The following is a 25,537-nucleotide window of genomic DNA, read 5'->3' on the forward strand; positions in this document are numbered from 1 at the left end:
ATTACTGACTTGCCTAACATTTACATAGCCCTGGGGACACACGAACTCTTTCACAGCTCTTTACCAAACCTTGAACAAAAGGGAGTGACATAGAGTAACATGGACTGGCATTACCAACTTGTTCCTTCCACTGTCTTACAGGATTGATAGTCTTGAAGCTGGATGTCCTGAAGCAGAGCTAAGTAGGTACATAAATTATCATCAGCATCAGTCTAGAAAAGCAAGGTGCTGTTCAGGCTGAACCGAGAACTCACTCAGCACTCACTTCACAGTGGGTAAGGCTCCTTATAGAAAGCTCTGAAATTAGGCAAATATGATTCATGTTTGGTTTCTAGCTTCCAGGCATAGAATTTCTAAGTGTATTTGTTGTTAAACAAATACAGACACCAAGTTCAAGACACACTACCACAAAGCTGTTAGATTATTTGTTCTCCTGAATTATGCATTGCTTTCCCGTGGTATGCAGTTTTTCTAACACAAGTACCCCACAAAGCCCGAATTCCAGCATGTCTATATGCCATATGGACCAGCTTCTCCAAATGTCTGCTCCTCATGGAAATTCTATTTGTTTTCCTATTGATTTTATTATGTTTAACAGCATACTAAATCATTCCTGAGGTTGACAAGTTTCTGGAAAATTGATATATGCTGTCTAAAACTGCCTGAGGCAGGAATAAAACCAAAACAAATGGCTTCTTTTAAACTCTTGTTTTGCATTACTACAGCCAGGCATACAAGTGCCATCTTGCTTAGTAGAAGAATTCTTCTCCTTTGTGTAATATCTGAAGCACAGGAAATCTTTAGAAGCTCTTCTTATGGGTCTGCATATCAGCAGAAGGTGATTGCAAAATACCAGACTATTTGAGTGAGGGTGGGACTAAAAAGGCAGATTGTCATCCAAGATCAATGGGCTGGATTTTCTCTCTGGGGAGAGGTGGAACTGTGTGCAGATGCCTTGGAATCTACAGCTTAAGGCAAAAGTAGAACTTTTAATGAGACTCAAAGATTTGTATTTAATTCTTCTGAGAAACTGTACTTTGAAGAAATTAACTAAGATCAGGAGGAAGAAGGGGTTTGTTTGTTTTAAATTTTGAAGGCATCACCATCAGCAGTACTGAATTTGTTCCAAAGACTGGACTGCATTTCAAATGGGAAAAAGCATCCATCCAGGAAAAAAAAAACAAACATGTCTTGGTTCAGAAACTAAATGGGGAGGTGAATAAGAGAAAACAGTTTTGATGCTTTGATGTCAGAAATCTGAACACCACAAGAATTTAAGATGAAAACTGAGAATTAGATTAAGAAGAAATAATTTTTAAATCTCCAAAGATCTGACAAAACCTGAGAAGTTCATATGCACACATATTCATCCCTGTTAGACTCTCCCTAGGCTCTTTTAACTGCTGTGTTCTGGCAAAGAAAAAAAGAAATTGCAATGGAAAAAATATTTTTGTGGGAAGTAGTTAAGGCACTGCACTAGCTGACAAATAATGGGATTACATTTGCAGAGCTGCAGACATTTAAGACATACGACATGAAGTTATTTACTTCCCATTTTGGTGTTGTTAAAAAAATTCAAAGAGATAGACATGATATTCTCCTGTGATGACATAGGCTAAGCTGCTGAGTTCCACTAAGGAGAAAGCAAACTACTTATGAGTATGTACACTGAACTGTGGGTCAGTCCCGTGAGTAGGCAAAAAGCCTCCTGTGAGTTAACAGTGAGAGAAATAGTCTCAAGATGTCTTGCCTTTAGAGAATTTTATGATAATCCAAGAGATATATGCAGAAATGCAAAAGATGCTACAGTTCTCATGATATTAAGGATTAAAATAAAAGAATTTCAGTAACAAAATAGCACCAAAAGAGAAAATACTCTTTATATTATCCACTGAACTGAGCTTCAGGAAATCAAGTTTATCTCCTCCTTAGTGAAGGCCAAGCAAATCCAGTTCATTTGCTAAGTGCTTAGATACTGCAGAGATCATATAAAAAGTTTAGCATAACTTAAATAATTCTACTGATGGACATACTGCTGTAAGTGAATGTATCACCTGCAGAAAAAAATAATTTCAACTTCTTTGCTTTGCATCTCTGTTTTCCAAGACAGTAACATGGTATTACAGTTTCTAATCTCATAACAACAAAATCTACCTTGCAGAAGTATTACAGGAAAATTTCAAAAGGCCTGCAAAACATGATTCCAAGCTGTGCTGACTTTAACATAACAGAAAATGGTTGTCTTTTCTCCAGTGGAGAAATGCAGTGAAGCTAGTAAGATCTGTCTCCTTTTTTCCATCTGCTAAATGATTCTTTAATATCCAAAATACACTTTCTACAGCTGGCTCATCGTTTTGAAAACTAAAGCACAGACCTGGGAGATTAAACCACGCCAACCTTTTCCTAACTCATGCATAACCCCGTGCCAACAGCTACTTGGACATTTGTAGTTAGAAACCTTGTCACTGAAGATGTTTGACACTTGCTGTAGTGTATTTGGGCTCATCTGTTGCAGACCAGAGCTTCTGCCAACTTACAGACAAGTTTGGCTGCAAAGGAATAAATGTCCAACACACCAAAAACTCCCTGAAAAGACTACATATATGTATCTACTATTGCTGGAAACTGATCTTCCACGATACCTGTTCTTTGCAAACTTGGCTCAAGTGGTAAATCCTTTGAAACACCACCTAAATACCACAAAAACAAGAAGTCTCTAGTTAGAAGAAACAAACCTCCTGTGCTAGGTACTCCTAGCAGGAAACAGTGAGCATTCTTATTAAAACACAAATCCTCAAGCTGAAGTGTTACTGATTAAGTATGTGCTGGAAAGAAAGACAACTAGGACTATTAAATCACTTGCAGAACCAGTACATTGAGAAAACATGGACAGAAATGTTTTTATTTTGCAGAAATATAGAACAACATAAATGTCTTTTGCCACCTTTGAGCAAAGCTCCTTAAACTGCAAGGTACATCCAACTGTGTTAATCCATGATAACTGAACAAGCAAAAATAATACAGGTAAAAAGACCTCCTAATAATGTTGGTCAAATAAATTAAATATAACTATTTCTGAACCATCAATACTTTTAGCAGATGCTTTTTCCTCAGACTACTTTTGAAGCAACATCATAACCACTTAACTTAAAAAGATCACTTTTTTCCTACAACTCTCCTAGACTGTCAGCCAGAAAACAGGTAAACTGAATGGCTGTTTTTTGGAAGGCGAGCTACAGATGTGTCTGCCTGTGCAGTACTAACTGAAGATGAAGACAGCAAATCTTGCACAGACAACAGATAAGAGATCTGTCTGACAGCCCACTGGAACTTCATTTGCTCTGCAGACAAAATAACAAGGTTGCTTGGAGGTAATCCAAAAAACTGTTCCAGCAATTATTAACAGAAAGGATTCAAGAAATGTGGTAAAACTGTTAAACTAAAAAAAAAAATTAAAAAAAATAAAAAGCAGCAAGGCGCTGAAGGTTTCAAAATGTGTTCATTTTTGACACTCATTAAATGCCTGAGTCTCCATAACCTTGCTGACATTACTTAACCTTTAAAGTCAAGGCTCAATTCCTGAAACCCCTCTCATAACACACGAATAAGATCCAAGGTGATCCTCAATCGAGGAATGTCAACATTAAGCACTTTAACTTCCACTCTTTCTCCAGGACCTAGGCCCAGGCTTCTTCTCTTCTTCGCTTTAGAGAGTTTTGCTTCTGTTATGTTCCGCACTGGAATCAAACCCGATTTTCCCACACCAATATCAACAAAAACTCCAAATGGCGTTGCATTTTCAACTTTTCCAGTCAAAACAGCACCAACACTTAAGTCTTCAAAGCAGACTATGCTTCTCTTGAAGTCAGGTTTATCAAAATCTGTTATAAGAAACAAGAAACACAAATAAGACTCTGGAGAAAAAGGTTTTCTAAGAGTTGTTTCCAGATGTTTGTTTCTAACTAGTAAGTCATCCCAAGGGAGCTCTTAGGTCCCAAATACTGCTTTCTGTACATTTTTAAAATAAAGACCCATCTGTGATAAACAACTTTTCTTATATTTTTGTGAATCACTTTAGAGGACTTTGATGAGTGAAGTAATAAGTATAGTGAATTTTGTGTTTTGAAAACTATCATGAGGGGATCAGAAGCGTGTTGTATAGTAGCCAGTGAATGAAAGATTCTTTAAATTTTCTCCGATCTAGGGAGAAAATATTTGAGGTGACTCTTGAGCTACATCAATTATAATGAAATTCTATTCCTATAGAAATTTCTACACAGGAAGGTGAGTACTCAGTTTCATCACATACTAAGAGAAAAGTCAGCAATGCACGGTTCTTAGGCTTGCTGTTTATCTGCACCATGACATCACACAAGCTTCATCACAGTGCTGCTTTGCACTGACAACCTGAAAATCCCGCAGGCACTATCTTAAGCAGGGAATATACTGGGATATTAATGTTCACATTCTGCATTTAAGGGCACAGATAGATGCTTTAAACTCTTTTACTTCCCTACCACTTTCTGCTTCTGCAGAAAATCCTTCTGAGTCATCTCAACAACTTCTCTTTCAATCTTTTCCTGCTATTTTTTCACCTTTCCAAGATACAAAAAGGACTGAGATTTTCCACAGGGAACATCACCAAACCAGAATTGCCATCATTTTTCTCTGTGTGCTTTTGAGAAATAAAATCCAGCCTAAACAAGTTGATAGCTAAAATGCTCTGGAATTTAATCAGTCTGTGGATCTGTATTGGCTTTGCATTGCAATGTTTTGGTAGGTGTGTGTGTGGGCTCTTGTGAATGGTGGCATCTGTTAGAAGCTGCTAGCAGCTTTGCCTGTGTCCAATAGATCCCCCGCTGGCCAAGGCCGAGCCCATCAACAATGGTGGTAAGTGCCTCTGGGATAACACATTTTTAAAAGAAAAAAAAAAAAATCCCTGTGCAACAGCAACTTGAAGAGAGAATGGGAGAGCAACAGGAGAGAGAAGTGAGCACGTGAGAGAAGCAGCTCTGCAGACACGAAGGGAAGGAGGACGAGGAGCTCCAGCTGCCAGAGCTGAGATTCCTCTGCAGCCCTACACCAGATTCCTCTGGTGCCCTACACCAGAACAGGTAGATGCCAGAAGGCTGTGACCCTGTGGGAAGCCCACACTAGAGCAGGTTTTCTGGCAGGACTTGTGACCCCGTTAGGGAACAATGAAAGTCTGTTTCTAAAGGACTTCACTCCATGGAAGGGACCATGCTGGAACAGTTCATGAAGAGCTGCAGCCCATGGGAAGGACTCACGATGGAGAAATTCATACAGCTACATAAGGCTACTAGGCTGCCTACTCCAGTCACAGAGTCTGTCTGAAGTAATAATGAATGTCCTAGATCAACAGAATATGAGTATTTCCACTGAAGATTCTCTCTTTTGCTTTTATGTCTTCCTGTGTTAGCAGCCTACTGTAATTTAGATGTGAGATCACCAGAACAAATTGAGACAACAAAAATACATATTTTCAAGATCACTAGTGGGGAATATTTAAAAAATATGCATGGAAACTATTAATGAACCAAAAGACAGGGACAGAAATGTTGGTTTGGCTGTTTCTCAAGCATACGTTTATTATTTGTTATTACAAGCTGCCATCTTTGCTGTCTACCTTTATCTCCTGCTGTCATAAGAGAATCCAGCTGTTTCATTACACAACAGCATCCCCAGATGTTTTACTTCATTACCTCATCTTTCTTTACCTCAAACTGTTCAGTACCACTGCAGGTTTTAACCAGGGTAGGTCATGAGCCATGTGCTTCAGTTCCACTCAGCATTCCCCTCCGTGATGGAGAGCCAACACAGATTCAATCAGTAGAGAGTCAACATATTGAAACTATTTCATTTGTTAACAGCCATACAACTCCCCTTCCTATGGCCGAAAAAGCCATGATTTCAGACAGGATTCACACTCCTTACCTACCTGGAAACTGGAAAGAAACATCTGACTATGATATAGCCTTTACCTTAACTGAGAAAAGAAATGGAGTTACATGTCCATGAAAATCTAGTACTGATTTTAGAAGAAGAAAGTGTGCTAGTTTAAAACTGATATGTAGAACAAGCAAACTGAGATTACACCCTTCCAAACTGAGGTTTACCTGTTCGGATGTCGTAGCCTTCAGGCTGAGTGAGACCATCAATGATCAGCTGCAGTGTGTGCACAGTGGTATTAAGCCTTTTGGCTGTGCCTTCCAGTCCTTCCTTTTGAATTACTGCATTTACTTTTTGCTGCATATCTGATTTTCCTATGTCATTTGCATTTCCTCCAATGAGAGATAAAAACCTAGGAAGTTCAAACAAAGATAAAAAGATTTGTAACATCCTTTAGTGGGAACGGAACCTTTGCTCTATTACTTACCATTGATGCATGAACAAAACTTCTGCTAAAAAATTATGAACAGTTTCTCAAGTGCATATCCTCTCATCACTGATCTGACACATAAATGGAAACTTAGAGTCTATCTGCATCTGTGTATCTTCTGGAACAGATTGCAAAACTAGAAACAAAATATTGAAATGCAATTAAAATCTTTTTTCAGACCAATTATTTCATCTCACAATGAAACTGAATTTCCCTATTACTGAAAGATGTCTTTTACCAAGTTCCCTAGAAATCAGTGAGAGTTCTATAATGCTATTATTGTAATTGTCACTCTCATTCAAATTAAAATGAATAGCAATTTAGTAAAGCAACAATGAACATTCAAAATATTAAATTAATATGAAAAATCTTTAACCCAACTTAAGAAAAACTTAGCATGAAATACTTCTCTTGCCTGTGAACTTCACGATTAAGAACATTCAGAACATTTTCAGACACTAGGTAATCATTAAGTCAAAGTATTCACACAACACAAACACTCTTATCTTTCCTTATTGTCACATACATACACACATTGCAGACTGAGACAAATTTGGACTGGTATCTAAAAAGCTGAAAAGAAATACTTCTAAATAATTATGTCCTGACATGTGATCTCTGCCCTGATCTGCATCTCACCATGAATAAATAAGCCTCTTCTACCCTGCTTTATCATGCCCCATATTGTTGGTGGGAAGAACTTTTTTTTTTTTTTTTTTTTGCATATTCTCCACCACAGCAGAAAGGTAGAATTATTGTCCCTGTCCTACAGAGTGGGAGTACACATTCCTTCCCAATTCCTAAAAGAGATCCCTCTTTCCTCTCCTTATTCTGCTCCACAACACGTGTAAACTACAAGTCTCAAAAGAAGAGCTGATCAGCAGGTTCAGGCCCTGAACTTGATGGGAGACATTCCAGCTCTATAAGAGAGCAAACTCAACCTTCTTTCCCCCACCAAAATACATGCTCTGCTTTTATCAAAAGCTGAGGCTAGTGTTTTTTTTGTCAGGAGACCCAGACGGTTTTTTTTGTTTTGTTGTTTCCTCTTTTTTAACTCAAGAAATCCAACTGATATTTTTTCAGATGGTGAGCAATAGAAAGTCATACAGATTGAAACACAAAACTAAATTTATTTTTGACAAAATATAAATTGAAGAGACATAATTAAAGTAATATCTGACTTTCAGTAAATCACAAAATTCATCTTTGAGCATGAGGAGAAAGCTTCACTTAAAAATGTCCACTAATTTTGCTGAAGGAGGACATCTGTTATAACTGGCTGCCAGGACTTCCACTTCTTTACTGAATTCAAGTACAAGCATAGTGACTTAAGTGTGCTGCTGGTCAAACACAGAGATTTGCACTTAGTAGTGATAAATACAGTTTTCACTAATTATTTTAGTGCATATGCATCTTTCTTGTGGCAGTATACAACAAAATTTACTAAGGACTCAGTGGATGGTGCTGTTCTCAGGATTTATTGAGTTTTGCTTTGACTGCATTTTGACTTTTGACATCACATTTTAAAGTAGTTTAGGGTGGTTTGGAAGAAAAGTATCTAACAAAACATGCAAAATGTTTTATAATATCAAGTGCAGTTTCTTTTTCTGTAAGCTAACAAACCTCACCACTACAGCTCAAATATTTTGTCTAATAATAGATATGAAAAATATCCGATGTTCTGTGAAATGAAACCACCTTTTTTTGGTCTTAAAGGAGCCCCAAAAGTGGCTGCAATGATCACTCTGAAAATGAGCCCAGGCCCAGGTGAAGTGCTCCTCTCCAGACTGCTGGGGGCTGCTAACGCTGGTGGCTGGACAATGCCCCAGCAGAGCACTAGTGACAGGCGGCAGCTGCCCCAGCTTTGACTGACATGCCAGATGTAACATGACAAACCCGACCAGCCTCATGACTCAACCTTCTAAATAATGTATGCCTTACCACCCACCCCTATAAACAAGTTTGTTGACATTCACGTACTTGGCTTTATTTCCCTTCAAATGGAAACTCGGCTTGAGTACACCAAGTAACACTTTCTCACCATTGGAATTTCGCAGAAGCGCATTGACTTCGTAAATTGATCAGGGCAGGGGGTGGGTTTCACCACTACTGAGTGCAACCACACAAAACAGCCACCAAGGGGTACTAAAAAGCCCCTGTTACACACAAAGCTGTGAAACGTGTGGATAACGCAATCAGAATGAACGGTGCTACGTGCACACTGCTGGGAAGAAAACCAGCCTGAAACAGGACACAACCCAAGTGCCTAAGCCTTCAAGCACAACTCATGAAAGGTATTTCACCCCCCACTCCTTCCCTGCAACCGCCTCCCTCTGGACATCCCAAAGCATTTATCTGAAATTAAAAAGGATTCCTCATCTAGGCAAGGGTGGTAGGTTTGGGTCCTACGTTATCAATTACAGTTGTGTAAATAATTTATTAACGTGGTTACTGCCCATAGTAAAATTTTGGCTCCACCTGAAGATGATGCTTAAACACATGCCCAATTCTAAGTACATGAGAAGTCCCATCGACTTATAAAGAACTTTAATGTTCTAAAAATCAGGCATTCTGTTAAGAATATTTCAGAATTATAAGTTATAGATCACAGCAAAACAGAGCACTGTAACAAAGCCCTGCATGCCCACACACAGAGAAGAAATACTCTTATAAGAAACAGTATTATTTCTATTTTGGAAATTCTCACCTTTTTAGGACAGGTTTAGGTAAAACCTATGTATTAAAGTATTTCCAAATTAAAGTGACTTCTTAGTGATTGCAGATGCAATTTAGTTTTAGAAATACTGATTATTCTAATTATATATTTAATGTATCATTTTTACTCAAATTAACATAGCCTGAGGGCACTTGGGCTAAAAAAAAAATCACTATAAAGCACAAGTTTCTGACTGAACAGTGGTGCATTACATTGATAATTTCTATTTTTAAATGTCATTGCTAAGAACAAAGTTTATTTTTTTCCTTAAAAAAGCAATCCAACAACTTCCTCCAAGAGTTATTTCAAGGTCAGAAAAAAAAAAAAGACATAGTTGGTAGTAACACTGGGATATGGCTATGAGGCAAAAAAGAGGTTTCCCTTAATTTAAATATTTTGATCTTCTTAATGTTCAACTATCTCACAAAAATCCTTGAAATATCTCACTCACACAATTTGTTAATGACAACCCCAGCTGCACAACATAAGAATATGAATGATCTGTGCAAAAATGAAAGTCCTTAAAGTATTTTCCTGGCTACATATGTGAAATAAATACTATGTTGCAGTAGCTCAAGTGCTATGTTTATCTAGTAGAAAGACAAAACCTAAAGAAAAGTTAACAGAAATGGGGAAGATGAGACTTTTTTTCTGAAGTGAGGTCATTCTTATAAGATATATTACCCTTACTTCCTCAAATGTTGAGTATCTGAATGAATGGTGAACTTTCTGTTCAATGTACATCAACTCAGATAAAAGCTGCCAGAGCCTTAGGAAGAACAGGGTGAAATTTAAACAGTTTAGAACTTTGAATTTTATGGTTTTGAGATTTAGAGAATCCTCAGAAACCTTTGCAATCACCTTAGTTTTAAAAGCAATCTTTGCAGTCTTACAGGACCTGCAGAGAATGGTCATGGATAAATGACTGATGTTTTTATTTAATACATAATTTCATCCATCTTATCCAGATAAGGAAAGAAAGAAAAGTAGCATAAATGTAACAAATAAGCACATCACGTTCACTTAACATACACATCTGCACAAAATTACAGCACAGCCCTTGCAATGCTTAAAAGGTAATGCAAATTTCACTGGAATGCAAAAAATCAGTCAGAAGGGAGTAAAAATTTTACCAAGGGAAGCCTACAGTAACTTTTTAAGAAGTTACTCTAACCACCCCCAAAAAGCTTCTTATAATGTGCAGGAGTTCTAAAGCTTTGCAAGGGCTTTAGTTACAGTCATTTCTGTTTAATGTAATCATTTCCAGCAACACGACTTAAGAGCTGGGAGTACTGGATTCATTACATTAAAGCAACATGATACGCCATTACATCTTGTCACAGCGCACACATGAATTAACGGTAAAGCAACATAATCACTCTGAAAACAAAACAACTCTGCATTAGCATGCACTTTGTTAGGTAAAACGTACATTTATGACAGTAACAAGCTTAAATTATACAGACATTTATGATTTAGTAATGTTTTGAAGTGCAAAAGCAGTATTTGTATAATGCAGATGTTGACTGCTCTTGTTCCCACCAGGGATACGGATCCTAAATTTTTGATTACCGATGAAGACTATGTATCAAACTATTTGTGCTTACTCTTTGCAATTAATTGCTGGACATAGAAAGCTAAAGATTCAAATATATCTAAAACTACTTATGTGGTTTAGCCAAAGTTATTTAACCAATATGTTTTTCTTCAAATGCATAAATAATTAATAATACAGATTATTGGCGTGCATGCAGAAAGCACTCAGTTTATGACATTTCGAACGTATAAATTCTGAGACACAATGAGTTTCTAAATGAGAAAAGAAATTCAGACACAGTTCCACTACAGCATAGCTACTTTGCTCCCATACCATTAGGCACGCTGCTGTTGGCTGTTCTCATGATTGTTGATATATCACATAACCGGAGTGCAACCCGAGATACAAAATAGTGAAACATGATTAGTTATCCACAAAGAACTAGTATACTACACTTAAAGGAGATAATTCCATTAAAAAGGTCTTCTGGGGGGTTTTGTCCCATATTTTTTTCTACATGCAACTAGTGGGAAGTTATGTAAAGTTCCAAAAATTACAACGAATTTAAAGTATACCATTTGATTTATGTGTCTAGTATTTATAGTGTAAATGGAGCATATTTCTCCATTATTTCCAAGTTCTTCTAATCATTCTTGTTAACTGTATTTTACAACACATTAAAGTTTCAAAATCTCTTTATTGGATGGCAATTGGCAGTGAAAGCTTTTTCTACTCTTTTGTTTACTGACAAGATCACTTTCAAAAATATGGCTTCTAAAAATCCAGTTAAGTTAGTAGAAAACCTGTGAATGAACTGGCCTTCAAAAGTGATGAATTTGAACTGTTATTTATAATACTGACTGGCCACAATTCTGCAAGTGTTCTCCTTAACTGGGGCTGGACATTGGCTATTGGAAATAGTCATAAAGGTTCATTAATTGACTGAGTTTAAGTTTTAAAAGTTTCTTTTTAAAAAAACCCCAAATGTAAGACTTTATTAAGTATTATTCTGCACAGTAAATAACTTGAATACCCACACACATGTACATGCAAGTACAGTCTCATTCAAGTGGACAAGAGATATTTCTGATGACTTGTAAGGAAAGACCTCCCACCACAGTAACAACTCGTATCCTCTGTAAAAATATTCACATGTAGACTGCATTAAGTAGGACACAACAATTGGTCTTCATTGCTCAAATACCATACTAAGTAATAACTCCCTCCCTGATTTCTACTTCCCTTAAGCATTGCTTCAGTTGTCAGGTGACAACTCAGGGATCTGGATAGAGGCAAACCAGCCTGCCAGAGAGCTGGAAATGCCATAAAAGGACAAGTTTCCAGTTGCATAAAGGGCAGGAGAGGAAAATCTCTTTCTTTTGGTGGCCTCATCAACAGTTTTTCTTCTGCATTTTCTCATGTGCCTATACTTGCCTTCAAAGCCAGCAAATGCAGCTTATCAGCACAGCAAACGAGATACCATGGATCAGCTGTTACAAAAACCCAAAGCTGTTACATCCACCCATACAGAGTACAAGAAACACCAGGGTTATTTGAAATATGATTGATGGGCCTACAATGGAATATAAACTGTTATCAACACAAATGCCTTGCTGAAATGAGCGCCAAATCCAAGTGTTTAGCTTCAGTGAAGAAAAAGCACAGGAAGTCTCTCAGGATTTTGAATTCCTCCTGAAGATATCAAGCAGCATTATCAATACACAGAAGACATAAATCTTCACTACAAGTGACTCTTCTCAGTATGTCAAAAAATTATCTTAAGGTATAAGCAACCACAGTGAGCAGGACTGGCCTCTACCAGGTGAGGTCCTAAGCCTGGATAATTAGCCAAGGAAGATCCTCACCTTTGTTACTCTAAATCACAGCTTTAGAGCTTTTGTATTGGCAAAAATTTGTATCTCTAAGTCAGGCTAAAATACAACCTGCCTGCCAGATGCTGCAATCTGTGAGCAGCAAATACACATTCTGAGTGCCAACCTACCACAAAAAGCATTTTAATGAGATTTGAATAAAAAAATCAGCAAATGTTAAAATTCAGTCACATGAAACCAACTGCACCCAGCAGACCGACAGAACAAAGGAAAAGCATTCCCTTTTCTTTCCAACATATTGGTCTATAAGCATAACCTGGTTGTAACTTTTGGGGACTTCCTAAATGTTTCCTTTGTTTTCCTACCAATTCTTTAACAATACATCCCAAGAAATTGGATATGCTCTACATATTGTATTAATTGTATGTAGAAGATTCTGCCACTATAAACTGGTTTTCACATATAGACTTTTCAGAAACTTAAAGCACGGTTCTGCTTTGCAAGAGAATAGGCTGTCTATAAAGTTTTGAGGTTTTTACTTTAACTTTTTGGAAATTCCAATTCATAATATTTAGAGGTGTCCATAAGCTTGATCGCTGCAGATGACAAAGCCAAGCTCTGACAGTGTGGAAACCATGAACAAAAATGTTTTGGTCTTCTGCAGAGCGTGTTAAATCACCAGTAGGATATTTTCCAATTATTTTACAGAAATGGTACAGATTTTAAGTTAAGATGCTTAAATGCCATAAATCAATCATACCAGCACCATTTGTACCACTGTAGTAAAGATTACATCAGAGTTTCCATTATAAAAACCTTATTTTTCAGGGGTTTCTAAATCAGCCCTAAAAATTGGTTTCAGCCTGAAGTTTGGCAACCAAAGTCACCACTTGGGAGTAATTCTTTTAACCATATTTTTCTTTAATGGATTGGCTTTTCAAGCTACAAAATAGTCCTGAAAAAGAAAATTAGTGGTTTCAAATTTTGGTAAATTTCTATCCCTCAAAAACATTGTTTTAAAAACTGATAATTTTGCATGTCATAAATCTGCAATGTAGACTGCTGCCTTTGGGTAATTTGGCTATAAGCAGGGGATAAAAATCACCATCTTATTTCATTTAAAAATAAATGCAATTTTCCGTGAAAACTTTTAATCCAATAAAACTTTCAGAAACTACTTTCTCATAGCAAGATGTGGTAGACATTGCATGAGGAAGTCTTTATGATTCATTTATGCAGCAGCTATTCCATACATTTTAATTTTTGTGGTAAGAGGTACTGTAGTTTTGATCAAATCTGGTCATATTCAAGACAATTCTGCCCTTTGGCAGCACAGATCCACCTGTGAACTTGACACACTCCCTGACAAAGTTCAGTGTAAGCACAGAAAAAGAAGAAAGAAATACTTTGATAGCACTAAAGCCAGAGAATTCATAAAGATGTATTTTTAAGAAAACTTTATTATTAAATACCAATTCTAATCTACATCTAACAGTTTCAACTTTTCTCATCCATTTTATTTTAAGAAATATCAATTAGGTTTTAATCTAGTTTAATTCTAACATTCTAGAAAGACTTTCAGGTACTGCCTAACTTCTGTAAGATACCTCCAACCAACCCCATGAACACAATTGGATCTTCAGGCTCTCAAAAGCCTTCTCATGAACGTAGGCTCAGCAAAAAGAAATTACAAGCCCAGTCCCATCCACTGCCTTTCAACAAAACTTGCCATCAGCCCCGATAAGCTTTGGGCTGAATACTCCATGCACTCTGAATTCCTAGTAAAAATTTTTCTTAATTCATATTTAGGCAGGAAAAAAGGTTTGGAAAGCTGTTTTCATAAGTTCTGAGAAGCTTAGCAGCTCATATGCTTTTTTTGAAAAGTCATTTTAAATATATAATCATTGCTAAATTATAGCATTAGTTGCTTGAGGGGAGGATGTCTGGTTTATATTTAGCCCTTATGTCACCAGTGTCAATTTTTAATACTACACTTCTTGGCTTTTGTCAGTTTGCTGCACAGCTATATTTTCTTTTCTCAAAACAGCTATTTGCCATGAAAAAACATTAAACATATTTTTCCCCTTCCCCACACCATTTTGGGATATCAAGTTGCTGCATATTCCTACAATCTCTACCATAAAAGCTGTCACCTTCATATTTAACAAGCTTCCAAAGAAATTATCTTTTGATTGTAAGAAAAAGAAAAATACAAACACTGTTGTACATCAAGTACATTCACAGAAAGCACAGAAAGCACTTGGAGACTTCCCCCCCACCCATCATACTACATGAAGCAATACTATAAAAGTAAGAAGACAACAGAGAAAGAGCCCAAAGGATGCAGAAAAGACTGATTCAGTTAGTTACAGAGAGAGGTGCTATGCTTATTAGTTTTGGTGGTTCATTAGCAGATATTGTAATTGATGTATACTTGTTTTGTAATCAGCTTATATTCTTTTGCATTAAAACAAACCTAAAAAAAACCCACAATAAAATCCTGTATGGTACAATATCTATGACATGTATTTGGACCTAAATACTACATCAGAAAATTCAGTCTAGGAAGGCAAAGTGTTCGGTGAGGAGCAGAGAATAGAAAATTGCACTGCTGGAAATCTACTGTAAAATAATTGCATTATCCAAAGAGAGATGATGAGACAAATTAACACTGGTCTCCAGCCACGTAGCACTTCTGCATTGGCTTAGAAGCTCTTGAAATGAGAGTTTGAAGGTGAGACATTATTTTAAGATTCAGCAAGGTACCTTCTAAGCAGTGCTGGCTGTGCAATAGGTGCCAGCCCATTGCTGAAACACGCACAAGCCTGGGACTCAAACCACTGTCTTGGCTGAGATGTAAAAGTTCTGTTCATTAAGTTTTTTTATTCTATTTATTTTTTAGATAGTGCTAGTGGTGGGTTCCCAGTCAAATTTCAAATCACAATTACATGATCTGTGATACCTACTAAAATTGTAGAATTTCAGCTGTACGTGAATATCTGTTCTACCCTATGCAATAGCAATCCCACTCACCACTTCAGATATAAAAGTAACCTTTGCTGCTCTGGAAACAAAGTCACAATTCTTTATTTTTGGACCAACCTTTCTGAAAACACTGTGTGTAGGGGAATTACTGTAGTATTCCACCATTACCTGGATATACTTCTCCACTCCCTAAAGCAACCCTTCCACATCAGACTTCAAGCAAGGCTGGTAGCATTGTGACCACTTTACTGATTCTTTTATTAGTGTACCAGGACTGGAAAGGTAAAAACTAAAACCCCAGTACTTGAAATTTGAGTGAAATTCAATATTGAAAAATCAAAATTATCTTTGAATAACCAATTTATTTTTGTTTTTCACGTTGACTCACTTACACTGAATAATCTCCAGTTGGGGTGACCAAGCTGCACACCCTACAAAACACCTACCAAATATAAGATCATTAAGATCAGGAACTTGCCTGGTTGTTTTTTCCCATAGCTGCACAGGGCAGAGACTTTGTAACAAATGCTGATGCATAAGAAAAAAGGGAAATGGTCATGGAAAAGGAGAAAACAGTTATCTACACACTGCACAACTGCAATAGACTCTACCAGGAAATTGCACAGTGGGTCCTAGAATCAGGCACGAAGAAGAATGAAGTGTGGCAGGGAGAGGATGGAAACAAAAGTGCACTGCATGCCTAGCAGAAGGAAAGCATGGAGACCTATGGATAGAAAGTGAGAACAGAGTACACACTGAAGGGAAGGTGTCCTAAAAATGAAAAGTCCTGTATGACTTTTCCAGATAAGAAAGTCAAGTTTCGTGAATTCAGAAATTCAGCATCTCTCTCTGAGATTTAAAGATGGTTTTGTTTATAAAACAGGAAGCAAGAGTTTGTTTTTCCAGGTATAATATTTCCAACAGAGATCACAAGAACCTTAAAGTGACTGGCTACTGGTGAAATTAGCTTCAGTACTTTTTAAGAAAAGAGTCTGTTCAGCAAAAATCACTTGAAAAATAAATATGTGCCCATTTATGGTAGGAGATAATGTTTTCTGAAGAGAAAAAAAAGTCCAATTTCAATCACAGCTGCTGATAGAAAAGATCACAGTTTATAGTAGCATTTCAGAGACACACATGGATTCCCAATTACTTTTTTCTGACATACACAAAAACCATTCTCTTCTTTTAGCCACTTGGTAAAACAATCATAGCATTCGTGTGTTTGGGAACTTGTATATACATCTTAATTAGATCTTGCAATGTCAAAATTTAATTTTAAAGGCCCTTGGTAATGCCACATGCTCGCATATATCCAAAGCATGCCTTCTTCTTGAAGAAAGGGGTGAAAGCTTCAAAGTAATATAAATATTCCTGCCTCAAAAGGCTGAGCAGACTGTTGTCAGAAAAATCAGTACTTCCATTTTAATAATTGATGGTGTCAGTCATTCAAAAGCTTTCCCATCGCTTACCTCATTGCAATGTTGTAAGACTCTGGATGAATACAAGTTTGGTCCAAAGGATTGGGCTGTTGCAAGGCACATGGTGTTAGTTTACTCTTCTTTTTACCCAGCGCACCTGCTTTAGTCAAAAGTGCATGACTTCCAAGTTCATTTTTCTTATTACTGCCAGAAATCAAAAATAGACATGTCATTCTCAACAAAGATGATCCTGGCCCAGTGTCCACACACAAAACCAACACACTTTTTCCCTGGAAGTTTCCCTTAAACAAAGAAATTTCTCAGGATACATTAAAGGCATCAAATGACTCCTACTGCAAATGCTCCTTTCATGCCTTTTTGGTTTTGTTTCCTAAATCACAAGTGGCTCCTGCTTTTGGAGGACAAAAGAGAACACACTGAAAGACCTGAAACCAGCACTGGCATTTTGGGCTCCACTCATCAACTGTTGGCAGAAATCCAGACATAATTTCCTCTTTCCATACCAATTTTTAAAATAACCACTATTTGTTAACTTTCAAGTAAAAAGCACAAAAATTATTTCACACAGCACTCTAAAGTCATCAACATGATTAGAAAGAATAAAAATGCAACCTCAAAGTTCATTTCAAAAGCCTCTGGTTATGTCACCTGGACCCACAAGAAGTGTTGTGGAGGCAGTGGTGTTAGAGCTTTACTTTGGCCTCAAAATCCATTTCTCAGGTTATACAGTGCTCCCAGGTTTTATGGCATCTCACTAACATCAGAATCATGTTCCAGGAAGGTTAAAAAAACCCAAAACAATGTTCAAATTTCACCAGTGAACATTTGGGGGGGAAAAGAAAACCCATCAGCCTTTTCTTCATTGGTTATATTGCAGCACGAACTAGAGAAACTAGAACAGATCTGTACAAGGTAAGACCTATCAATCATAGAGAGCTTTGGAAGCAATTTCTTTGGTCTTCTGGTGCTTACAGCGAGCACCATTTGGCCTGCAGCCTATGCTTCCCTGCCAGATGGGCAACCAATCTGTATACCTTCCACCTGGGCAGAAAGCCAGTCCCTATGTGCCCACGTTCTGCCTGGAAGTTACGCGTGTGCTGCTCGGCCAGCAGCAACTGGGAATACAGTACTGCTTCTGAGCACTGCGCTGGCTAAAAAATAGCATGTGCTTCCCAGGAAAATATTTCTTTGAGAAGAGTCAGTGGCAAAAGTGTGGGGATGGTGCTACCACCGTGCCCTTTCTTAGTTCTTTATTTTGGAAAGGGAAATGAGAGAAGACAGGAGAAGAGACATTGTGCTAGAAAGGGCATTTTCAGCTGTAGAAAGGTCAAGAGGAGCGCTATGAATGGTTGAAAGAGTAGAAGACTTGGTACAGAATCAGGGAATGAGATGACAGGGAAAAGGGTGATGCACTGTTGACGAACTGGACTTGGGAAAAGGCCCCACATGTTGCAGACAGAAGACAGTCACATCACACTTGCTAGGTACAGGAGTATAACATAGACACTGTTTGATCGAGGCAGCTACTCCACTTCCTCTCTCCAGGTAATGAAATTGAAACTCCAAAGATGTACACTAGCTTACTACCATTAAGTTCTGCAGAATAACCTTTGCCACATTAAATTAATTAATTTAAAGACCTCTAAATTATGCCTGAAACACAAGACTAAAGTTTTAATATCTCAGATCCCAACACTGCCACACGACAAATTTCTTACACCAATTCAGGGGCAAAATTGTTGATTAAACTTACATATTTATCAAAACCCTGACTTAGAGGACTAGGCTAACAAGTCATGACTATTCAGAGGAAGAACTTGAACCATCAACTTCAACAAGTTAATTTGTTGTCTTTCAGAGCACAGTGGTCTAGGATTCCTTGAGCCTCAAGCATGAATACAAAGCAGAAAAGGGGAAAGTCTTATCCTATTTCAGACAATTTAGTCAGAACAGTTAAAACCTCTCTTACCTGCAAAACGTCTTTATATACTCTTGATTGAATCTGATGAAGCCAGCACATTGTTGGAAGGTTTTGGGACCCAAACCTTTAACTTCTTTGAGCTGTTCTCGGTTTATAAATGGTCCGTTCTTCTCTCGCCATTCAATTATATTTTTAGCCCTGTTAGTATTCAGCCCTGCAATGTGTCTAAGAGAAAATTTACAGAATACTTTTATTACCATTGAACAGTCATCAATGCAAGTGCTACCCATTACAAGGATACACATTCCTATAGAAAATCTGGTTTACAAAACTTAAAAACTGCTAAGAAATTAGCAAATAGACTCCCAGACCAAAGGCATCATCTGAAAAAGGATGCCTTCTTTTAGTTCTATGGAAGGAATCCACTCAAGTCAACAAAACTTAGTACAGCAATATGGTTCTGTACATGCCTAACTAGTAATCCAGGGACATGTAATTTATGATCTGTTGGCTATTTCCGTAATGCCAATTCAATTTGTCATGTCTTAGAGCCTGCCCCCAGCTGCCCTCTTCAGGAAACAGTGTGGGAGGAGGGCTCAGAACAGATAAATTGTTCCTGTAAGAACAGTCCCCTCTCAGCTCTTCCAATGGTAGTGAAACACCTTGCTCCAACATGAAGGGCTCACGTCTGCTATCAGAAGGAGAGTGGCTGGGAGCAGCTTGCCTTCCTCACACAATTTAACTGATCCACAAAGCTTGTTTCTTTTCTCTCAGCTGTTCTTGAAATAAAAAGCATCAGGAAAAGGCTGCATGACTTGTTCTGAGGGTAACTTGGACCTGGCCAAGAACTTACCTGTGAAGTCCAACAGCAGTTAGCCAGGTTGCTTCAGGAAGCAGCGGGCTTGCTGCACATCTTCTGTATGTACATGAGTAAAACTTTCTGTGTGTGGAGTATGTTCATCATAAAAACAGAGAAAAGAGCTCTCTTGGGGAGTTACTCCTGGCACTAGAGAAGGAAATGTCACCCACTAGGATCTATGTATCAGATGCCATTACTTTAAGGCAGCAGCAGCAGTGACCTGTTTGTGGAATGCCACAGACTGGTTCTAGAAAAACACCACCAGCAAACCCAGCAAGAGTCATAAAATCTCAGGGGAAAAAAAGAAAAAATCTTTCCATTATTCTCATGCTTAAGCAAAAGTTATAAAAATAGTCCGAAGTTGGTGAAAGTGCAGAATGAAATTAGAGGGACACACCTTTAACCACAGACAGAATATTAATCATTAGGAATGGAATTTTCTTCAAAAATTTCTTAGAAACATTGAGAAATCCATCTTATTTACACTGACAAAGGAACATTACACAACTGACAGAATTTTCTGCTGATGATCTCAAGTTTTTCAACACAATACTCAGCAGTAATGCAAAAACTGTAGCACTGTCATCCCTTCCCTGTGTCGTATGAGTCAAGACATATATTTGATGCATCAGAAACCACAAGCAGAAAGCTCTGCTCAGGCTGCAATCTAGCTAGGGTGACAATCTCAAACTGTGTCTCTGAAGGAAACTTAAGACTGCATGTACACAGTCGGCTAGGGGCTGGATATGCAGAAAAAGAACATGAAAGAGAAAGCGGAAAACCAAAAGAATAGAAAGAGAGGCTTTTCCAAAACATGGAAAGATGTTTTTAAGAATGATTCCAAGGGGTTAAAAAATTAAAATATAGAGCTAGCAAGAATGCAATTTTCCTAGCTTTCATACCTGATATAATTTTCATTACTGATTATAGACAATAATATTATGGAACAATATGGACAGAATATTATGGACGTTCTTTTCCTTCCCCTCCTACTATGGAGGAAGACAGCAATGCTTTTGCTCTTCTGAGAGTTAGTCACTTAAACAACACTGAATTCTAGACACTAAAGAGAGAATGAGCTTTTAGTTTCTAACCAAGAAAAATAAAGTCCAGAACATTTTTCAAGTAAACATGGCATAACTACTTAACAAAAAACAAATGGTAAAAAGGGATAAATTTTTCAAGTTTCCCCTGAAATCTTTCCTTTTCTCCTTTCCTCGCCCAAGTTTTACAACCTGTTCCACTTAGAAGTACCTATAAAAATACCTTCTAAGAGACAAAGTACATTTGAAAATCCCCTTTCTCAGTGTAAAAATACAAATTACTTATATTGCATTTTTCTAAAATTGCAGTGTTGGCTCAAAATTTTTAAATATCTGTTTTTCTCTGAAGAATAGTTTTACCCTGGAGAATCACACATAACCTTAAAACCTGACTCTTAATGATTCAGTGAAATACTGTCTTACTGTGTCATTTTTATGTAATTGGAAGTTTAACGCAAGAGCCATTTGCTCCAGCTGAGCTCGAGTCAGATGGCAGACTAAACAGAGACTCTGTGATCCAGAGCCATGTAATTACTGGAATAGGAAAATGTTTCACTCACCTTAATAGTATTTCTGAGCAGATGTTAATATCAACTCCTACAAAGCTGACACACTCTTCAACCACACTGTCCAGAGTTGCTTTGAGCAAAGTCTGTGATACATCATGCTGAGAAACAAAAATGGAGATATCTAGTTACTGAAGTATCAAAGCGTACATAAACAGCAACTGCACATAGCACTAACATCAATAAAATAGTTGCTGGAACTTAACATCTTATGTGAGGGTACCAGTTAAAAACATGAATTGTAGAATATATTTTTAGAATGTCCCCAATATCTCTTTGAAACATCTTTGCCATGATACAAATCTCTAGAATAAAGACACACTTCATGTCCCTGTATTTTTATAACTATTTCCCTGAATCTTGTAAAAACAAAACTTTATTAAAAACATGATTACTCAAAAAGAGGAATGCTTCTGGTCATCTACCATGTCTTGTCTTTAATCTGACTTTTATTTACCTATAAAAATCAGTTTATTAAAAATAAAGTAGAGACGAGATCACAAATGCTGTACTTTTGCACCTGTACACACAGATATTTGCAAAATTGTCCCATTTATTAGCATCACACTACAGTGCAGTTATTATTTACTAAAAGAAAAAGCCAGGTACTGTATGAAGGTGGGCAATACATAAGGTACTTATCAACCCTGTGGCAACAAAATGTTTCAAATTTTGAACAGATATTTCTGGGAAGATTGGCAGGTCCTTGACCAAAGCACCACTAATGGAAATGTTCACAGTGTTTCGCCCCTTCCCCCCTAAAAGAAAAATCAGTCACACTTGTCAAAGTTAAAAGTTCTGAAGTTCTAAGATTTCTTTTCCTCCCAAATGTAGGCATATTTCAGTCTGTAACTGCGAGTTCCCCACACAAGTCCATCAGTGCTTAGAAGTCTGACCGGGAGGGAGAAGCCTCTCTAAATGCAAGAGCTAATTCAATCACTATGTTGGCTTAGCTTCAGGGCTCTTCTGCATCACTCATGTAAATCTGGGTTGATCTGTTGTGGTTTCATGATGCATTCATTTAGGACATCAAGCTGGATCCAAGCCAAGGCACCGAACACTTCATCCATTACTTTGTTTTACGTTCTAAGCCATTCAGATCTTTTAAAGATTTCACGGTTAAATTTAACATGCCAATAGCATCAATCCCAATCTACTAACACTGCTAGTTCATCAAGCAGTGGTTAATAACTGAAGCAGTTGTAAAACTTCAGGCAATACATTTCATAACTCCCTATTTCAGGTGATGGTAATGGGATGCATTTTCATGATGTGATACATAATAAAGTTACTTACAAACACAAAGTTCATATGCACATGCATAAGTATTGGCATTTGCACAGTCTTGGTCTCATAACCACAAAGCCTGCTTGTACACTTGGCAGATCAAACATCAGTTTCCACTTACTAATGTGTTGCTACTGCAACATAATAGCTTCTTTTTTGAATAAAGAGACAAACAAAAAACCATACCCTTTAAAGAAGTCCTGTGTTTCTTTTTTCTGCTTTACTGAAGATGTAGCTTCTCTTAATGAGGAATATATTCCCTCCTCCTCCTGGTATCAGCCATATAATACACTAGAGCTAGAGGCTTCCAGCTCACATGCACACTCATGCAAGGATGCATTTATATAATGCAGCACAAGAACCAGAATAAAATGTTCAGAAACAACACCCACATCTTCTCTTCTTTGCCAAGTACAGCTGCCAAATACCAAGCTAGGTTTTCCACTAAATGTTGAATTTGAGGTTCATTGGAAGATAAAGATTCTATTTTTTTTTTTTTCATTGTGATGAAGAAAGGCAAAAGGAGAAAATAATGCAGAAGAATTTCCTTCTGCTTTTAGGGAAGGCTACTGATTCCAAAGTACTTGCAAGTTGATTATGAAACAGTTTCACAAGTTACATTAATAAGTTCTATTAACTGTAGCAGTTCTTGGCCATCTCTAAAAAAAAAATACCTTGTTCTAAAACATAGAGTCCGTGGCAAAGAGAAGTGCAGACGGCTGCTTCCCCAAGTTTCAGGCTCATTCCTTAAGATGATGATTCTTCAGTAGGAGCAACATGCAGTTACATGATTCAAAACAGTCACTGCCTCCACAATGCCTTATAGCATAGGGTGTAGCAAAGAAGGAAATCCATTGATCTGGCCTAATCTTTCTAAGGAGTTCTTTGGAAGAGACTTAATACAGCACAAGCTTTATTTGCAGCCTGCACAAAGTGAACCTAGATAGTAATTCAGCCAACTATACTCCCCATAAATCAAGGAAAGGATATGTCACAATCAAAAGCTAAGCATCCTAAAATATCTCTGCTAGTGGAAGAAATACTAGCGCTCACAGACCTTCAGTTTCAAATGCACCATTGGCATTTATCTAAAGACCTGAGCTTGTGATTCCAATAGTTTGTGTAAAATTCATGAGATACAACATACACATCTTGGAAAAAACTATAGTACTTAACTGTCTCTTTCCAGGAAGACAAAAAAGTTCTCAGGTCCCTCAAAGATGATCTGCATCTTAACTTTATTTCTGTTTGACAATCATCATTAAAAAAACCAAAAGAAGACATGTACAAGTTGTTTTTTATTGCTCCAACACGTAAGAGCCATGTGACTTGGAATGGACATCACAGCACGTATGTGAAGGCACAGATAAAGTGAACAGGCAGATGTGATAGAACAGGATAAGCATAAAACAATCCCTAAGCTACCAGTACCTCACAGAAGTAAGATACATTTAGCGAGTGAATGATGTTAAGTTGTAAAAGCTAAGAAAACCTTCCAGATGGCAAACCTGCCTCCCAAGATGCAGCTACTGACCATCAAAGCTTCCTTTGGCTATAATGAAGAAATTTTTACACCCCTTTTTACACTGAAACAAGGCTTAGAGGAATGTTACATGTTTAGTTTCTAAAAGTAGTTAAAAACTTTATTAACTCAATACCATTGCCAAGACTTCCTACAAAGAGGTTACACTTCAGAAATGTTAAAAGTACAGTGCATTTTCCACTCTCCCAACACTTCCACTCATCTTCTCAAGTATCAGAGGTTAGATGATGCTATATACTTCTGTGTGCTATTTATATGCACTGGGGTGGTATCAGACGAGTCGGACACTACTAGGAGCATACCTACACCCTGCTCCTCACCCCCTGCAACAGGTTTGTAAGCACAGGAATGCTGAACTGTTGCATTACTGCACCAGAATAAAACCTGCACAAGTAAAGCCCAAGTCCAGAATGCCAGGCTGCTTCCAAAGTGAGGTTATGCAGAACTTGATGTTGCACAGCCTCTCACAACCCCTCCACACACTACTGATCATTGCATCAGCTGATCCTCTGCAAATCCTTCTAAATAGAACACTTGCACATTAGCACTGACTCTGAATACACCCCAATGAATGAGGGTGTCCCTGCTAAAACTGTTCAGGATAGCCTTTAAGCTCAGAGCCAAGCACATAAGGTGCTATCACAGCTATATCTAACAAGTAGAGAGTGTCCTTTGGTACAACTTTCAAACATCCTCTTGAATTTACCACCCAAATATGTCACTAAGGTTTTCCTAAAAGGATACTCAGAAATGGCTGCCATTCAAATATCACTGCAATAGTAGATCTGAAGCAGAAGACTTAATTTTATATGGTGATCTCCAAAAGTATTGATACTCCCAATTTATAGAAACTAAGGCCAGCAGAAATAAAGGACTTGCCACAAATGGCAGGATGTCCAGTGCAAATCTGCAAACTTTTGCTTATCATCACTCTCCAGAAAACAAAGCCACCTTGCTTCACAGATAGCATTAGCAAAAACTTACACATTTGGTTTGAGCTTTTTGTGGGGCAGACTATAGAAATTCATCTGTCTCAGAAGTATCAGGAACTGTAACCATATTTTAGTATTTGTTTTCTAAGGAGTTACCAAGTGAGCCAGGGAACAAGAGACAGAAAATTAACTGATTAATTGAAACCTCTACAGTAAAGAACTGTCAATTAGTAAATTAAATTCAAACATTAAATTTCTCTAATATTTTTATAGAGAGTATCCCAAATATAACTTATATACATGAACACGGAATAAAATCAAAGGCTGCTATTTAGCTCTCTGGTCGTGATTACCGCTCAGATTACACCACAGCAAACTTGTTAAAATTACCAGAAAAAATATTATATCCCAACAACCTAAAAATCAATATAACTTCATTTCATATAATTTGGCACAATTTCATATAATCATGGC

The 25,537-nt window shown here is 37.5% G+C and overlaps 1 protein-coding gene across 1 annotated transcript in view; it reads right to left on the reverse strand.

The window, feature by feature from the left end:
• Positions 1-2,881: 2,881 nt before the first annotated feature.
• Positions 2,882-25,537, reverse strand: part of SRBD1 (S1 RNA binding domain 1) — a 125,710-nt gene continuing 103,054 nt past the window's right edge. The window contains exons 19-23 of the mRNA XM_082302351.1: positions 21,296-21,402; positions 18,882-19,058; positions 16,943-17,095; positions 6,138-6,322; positions 2,882-3,881 (exon numbers count right to left, since the gene is read on the reverse strand). Of these exons, the coding sequence (XP_082158477.1) occupies positions 3,592-3,881; positions 6,138-6,322; positions 16,943-17,095; positions 18,882-19,058; positions 21,296-21,402 (912 nt within the window). The 3' untranslated portion in view covers positions 2,882-3,591. The remainder of the gene's footprint in view (positions 3,882-6,137; positions 6,323-16,942; positions 17,096-18,881; positions 19,059-21,295; positions 21,403-25,537) is intronic.

This window comes from Coloeus monedula (genome assembly GCF_965178545.1).
Source record: "Coloeus monedula genome assembly, chromosome: 2".
NCBI lineage: Eukaryota > Metazoa > Chordata > Aves > Passeriformes > Corvidae > Coloeus > Coloeus monedula.